This window comes from Mus caroli, chromosome 6, assembly GCF_900094665.2.
Source record: "Mus caroli chromosome 6, CAROLI_EIJ_v1.1, whole genome shotgun sequence".
Lineage (NCBI taxonomy): Eukaryota > Metazoa > Chordata > Mammalia > Rodentia > Muridae > Mus > Mus caroli.
The window spans coordinates 35,843,504-35,848,820 of NC_034575.1; the positions used below are offsets into that span (position 1 = coordinate 35,843,504).

Genomic DNA, 5,317 nt, shown 5'->3' on the forward strand with positions numbered 1-5,317 from the left:
ACACAAGGACACAAACTATACCCAAGAAAAAGCAAGAAAGTAATCCTTCAACAAACCTAAAAAAAGACAGCCACAAGAACAGAATCCCACCTTTAACAACAAAAATAACAGGAAGCAACAATTACTGTTCTTTAATTTATTCCTAATATCAATGGACTCAATTCCCCAATCAAAAGACATAGATTAATAGACTGGCTTCACAAACAGGACCCAACATTTTGTTGCTTACAGGAAACCCACCTCAGGGAAAAGGACAGAAACTACCTCAGAGTGAAAGGCTGGAAAACAATTTTCCAAGCAAATGGTCCGAAGAAACAAACTTAAGTAGCCATTCATATATCGAATAAAGTTGACTTCCAATGTAAAGTTATCAAAAAAGACAAGGAGGGTCACTTCATACTCATCAAAGGTAAAATCTACTAAGATGAACTCTCAATTCTGAATATCTATACTCCAAATACAAGGGTAGCCACATTTATTGAAGAAACTTTAGTAAAGCTTAAAGCACACATGGCACCTCGCACAATAATAGTGGGAGACTTCAACACCCCACTTTGTTCACAACCATTGTGAACTGCTGGGGTTCATGAAATGGCCTGTTGTACTGATCCAAATCTGCAGGAGTTCCACAAAACAGGGCAACAACAAGATTAAACAGGAAAGTCCCAGTGAGGAACCAAGTGAGAATCAAGAGACTTCAAACAAGACCAATGACTCATTTCATTTAATACTTGCAAGTAAACATTTATGAACAGAGGGGCATATTTTGGGAAAGAATGTGACACATGACAGCTTATGTTTTAAGATGTTTCATGTTTTGTTTTGTTTATTTTGTTTGGTCATTGGTTAGTGTATACATTATTTTGGGGGAAGTGGCAAGGGAAGAGGGCAGATATAAGAAGATGGCAGATAACTAGGATTTGAGTGGATATTGATAAACTCACAAAGAAGCGAAAAAAACATTTTTAAAAAGAAAAAACATTACAGCAACATATTAACTATATTTCAGAAAATTTGCTTACTGTCCAACTAACCATAATGATATCCCAACAACCTATCTGCTACCTATGAGCAGCCCTGTGTTGGTTATGACCTAGGGGGGTAAGAAGTCATAGTAAGGTAAGGTTCAAGGTTCTGACAGACAGAGTGCCAGGTAAAATATAAATTTTGGTGTTCAAGCTCTGCCAGGAAAATAATGGTAGGAGGAGCTAGATGTTTAACTTATCTCTCTGGGACTATTGGCATGCTTAGACTTGTAGGTGCCAGATGTGGCAAATCTCACACTTCACAAGGCTTTCCATACCTGTTTGTAGCCTTGAGACTATATGCCAATTTTACATAGTTTCTTAGAAAGAAAAAGCATAGATCTGATGATAGTATCTTCCTATTTAATTACAGATAAGTCCTATTTTCATCCTCTACCATAAAACACTTTTTAAAGAAGCCCTCTTTAGGGGCTCCACCCAAAAATGATGTAGTGCATGACTGTTCAGTGAAAAGTCTTGAATCTGTCAGAAATTTTACAGATAGAATAGTACTCCACTGAGGCATGACCCCATGAGGCATTTAATGAGATTCAGTGTACATGAGGAAGGGCTGTGGGAATAAATTCTGTTGTGTAGCTGCGCCAGTTATGGCGGGGATCAGTACAGAAGTCATTAACAGTCTCACGGGGAAGTTTTCCCCAGAATATTTTGCTGTCCATTTGTTTCACCATTTTCAATAAGTGTCATGTCAAAACAAATCACTGGATCATGAACTCAGACTTTTCTTCTTTGATCAGTATCTCTAGTGCATTTGTTGAACTCTGCTTGTTGTTGTCCATGAACAACACTAAGATCAGACTAACTAAAAAAGTAAGCAGGTTCTGTAATGGGTTTCCTCAAATTAGCTCGTAACAGTACATGTAACCTCACACATCATTTTCTCAATACACTACCTCTAGGCAGTTTATGTCTCAATAAACTTGAGTACCAGGACTCAGTAGCTTTGTTAGAACCATTCACAAATCTTTTACAGGAATGTTTTCTCTGAACTAAGTCTGATATAATAGTGTCACTGAAAAACATAGAACATCAGAATCCCTCTATATTTTTAATCCTTATTTGTATTCATGACAACTAGATAATGTAGTAGTCTCTCTACTGAAGTCAACTCTGTGAACAGAAATCAGACTGTATATTATTCAAGACCTTCCTCAAATCTAATAATAGGCTTCAATCTCAAACTGCATGAATCTAGAAGGTAGGGAAGTTTTAATCTTTAACAAAGATTATTAATAGAGCCATGAAGATGCAGAAAATGGACTCAACAGAACAAAAAATAAAGTAGAAGTTCATGACAGAGAAGAGGGAGGAGAGTGTGGTTTTGGCTGTATCTCTGGATCATATTGCAGAAGCATCTACTCAAACTTTATTTTTCACACTTCAAAACACTTTTCATATATGAGCCATATTAGAAAGGAGAGCCAATAAAAATTGACAGTACAAATCATATCTATGTCTTCCTAGACATCTTACTAAATACTCTAATTTTTTTCCTCAACCCCTAGATATGAACTTTCAATATGATGAATTATTGTATAGCTAATCATCATCTCATAGTTATTAGATCCAGATACAATATTTTTTCAAATGGGTCTCTAGATCCTGAATATCTGCCACAGTACCAATATCATTTTCCCATGATGTTTGAGGATATTTAAGGAATATGGCCATTCCCTAACACACAGCCTCTTCATTTCAGCCTTAGAAAGGCTATGACGAATAGATGGACTCTATGTTGCCAGTGTTTCACAAAACCTCTACTCAGTCTTTCCTTGCTGCACCCGGAGTAAGTTTCCTTATCACTTGTACGTCACCCACACACAGGGTAGACAAACAGAACAGAGATAATTCAAGGCACTTGGAAAGAGAAAACCACAGGTGTGCTTGTGAAGAAGTAGAGGGAACCCTCCCCTTAGTACCTCCTTCTCCCTGAACTGTGGTATAAAGGCAGGCTTTCACCTAGTACTCACTACCTTCTGCCAAAATGAGAGCACTCCTCTTCCTGGCCCTTGTAGGAGCTGCTGGTGAGTTCCATGTCTTAACCCAGGTCTTGCTCTTCCTTCTTTTGGAAGCCATGAACCCCATCATCAAGGTGACTCTTCACCCCATCTCAACTCCAATGTTCCCTTTCTTCCTCCAGCAACAGTTCTGCTTCCAATCTTTCAAGCTTCTCTGCAAGCCTAAAGTTTCCTACCCCTTCCACTTTCACTTATTTAGTGATCAGAGAATATAAAAAAAAGGAACGCACCTGGAAGGTACAGGAAATGAACCTATATGGGCCCATTAGCTCAGGCCTGGTTCTCCTTACAAAGGAAATGCCTATGTTGAAAGTTGAAGTCCTCAATAAACTACAGACTATTGAAATACTTAACTTATGTGCATGGGAAAATGACTCATAGTAGGAGGGATATTTTGGTACTATATATATATTTTAAATACCCAAATGACTTAAGACCTATAAACATGCAAATAAATACAAAAATCAATTATCTTTAACAATAATATTATATCCCTCTGTTCTTTACAAGGACTGTTCTCCATTTTTCTTAAAATACAAACTGAAGCTATAAAACCCCATGGGTACATACCCAGGATATTATCTAAGATACTTCCAACCATGGGTAACTCTTTAAAATATGTGACAGACAAAAGGGTTCAAAGAATGTAGAATATGAGATCAAAACAAGTAGAGGATAACACAACCATCTCTATACACTATTCCTGCATACAGATAGCATCATTTGCCCTATGCCTGGGAATCCATGAGAGTGAAGTACATACAGAGTATCTTCCTATTATGTTGTATTAATGTGTAGTGCAGTACTGTGTTGAACAAGCTGTTCTATGCCTAAGAGAAATAATTAATTAATGCATTAATTAAAAACCCTTTGGTTAGTTGAGAGCTGAGGGCTCCACCTAACAACACCTTGAGGAACTGTCTTCTCAATGGTCTTCTTGTCTTTATTCAAGTTGCTTTTCCTGTGGATGATGATGACAAGATCGTTGGAGGATACACCTGCAGAGAGAATTCTGTTCCCTACCAGGTGTCCCTGAACGCTGGCTACCACTTCTGTGGAGGTTCCCCTCATCAATGACCAGTGGGTGGTGTCTGCGGCTCACTGCTACAAGTTGTAAGTGATGGGCCCTGTGTGTACAGAACACACACTTAACCTTTTTTTTTTTTTAAAGATTTATGTATTTATTATATGTAAGTACACTGTAGCTGTCTTCAGACACTCCAGAAAAGGGCACCAGATCTCGTTACGGATGGTTGTGAGCCACCATGTGGTTGCTGGGATTTGAACTCTGGACCTTCGGAAGAGCAGTCGGGTGCTCTTACCCACTGAGCCATCTCACCAGCCCCCACTTAACCTTTTGAAGAGCAGATATAAGATCAGACAAGAAATAACCTGATACTGTGAATGGCAACAGTCACAGTAAAGAGATTAGTAAATTATTAAGTTTAGAGAGGATAAGAGTACAGAATAGGAAGCCCTCCACACCAAGGTAGATCATTCAAACTACCTCAAATATGTAGATAAAGAATGGAAAGTTGATTGTAGGACAGAATCAAAACTGAAGTCACACAAAGACATTCACAAAGAGCAATGCTGTGTCCAATACAGTGGTGATAAACTTAGAGTTTCAGTGAGTATGGAAAATCTGTGAACATTTTAAAAATCTGTGTGTTTCTCTGTTAGTTTTATTATAAAGAGGAAACTGAGAGACAGTTAGTATACCAGATAGTGTCATTCCTGAACATGCATCAGAAGGAGCCAGATTATAATTTGAAAAGTTTAGGGGGAAAACACAGAGAATGAATGCAGAGCAAGTTGGGAGATGCCACAGTTACATGGCTATTCTTATTACACACTGGAATAGACTGATGAAAGTAACAATTTTTGGAGGAGAAGATTTAGTTGCAAAGCCACAGAGGAAAAATGAAGATACAGGGGCTATTTTGTTTATAAAGGGTGGAGGGACAGGAGTTGATGAGCAGTCATTCACCTGAATCATATTACCTGTCTTCAAAACAGAAAGGAATCTGGTCTCACTGTTACTTGCTGTCCACATCACTGTCACTTTTGTGATACTCAACCAGGCACCTCCCTATTCTAAGATCATTCAGCAAAAAGTGTTTAACAACTCTGAACTATTTGCCGTGATGGAGAAGAAAATTATAACATGATTCTCTTGCCAACAGCCGCATCCAAGTGAGACTGGGGGAGCACAACATCAATGTCCTGGAGGGCAATGAGCAGTTTGTCAAT

At 38.3% G+C, this 5,317-nt stretch overlaps 1 protein-coding gene and 1 gene segment (V, D, J or C); both read left to right on the forward strand.

Moving 5' to 3' along the window:
* The window catches only part of LOC110296435 (anionic trypsin-2-like), a 7,318-nt gene extending 3,177 nt beyond the window's left edge, over positions 1-4,141 (forward strand). The window contains exon 6 of the mRNA XM_021165139.1: positions 4,017-4,141. Within this exon, the coding sequence (XP_021020798.1) occupies positions 4,017-4,141 (125 nt within the window). The remainder of the gene's footprint in view (positions 1-4,016) is intronic.
* LOC110296769 overlaps positions 1-5,317 on the forward strand; it is a 313,901-nt gene that overhangs the window by 67,451 nt on the left and 241,133 nt on the right.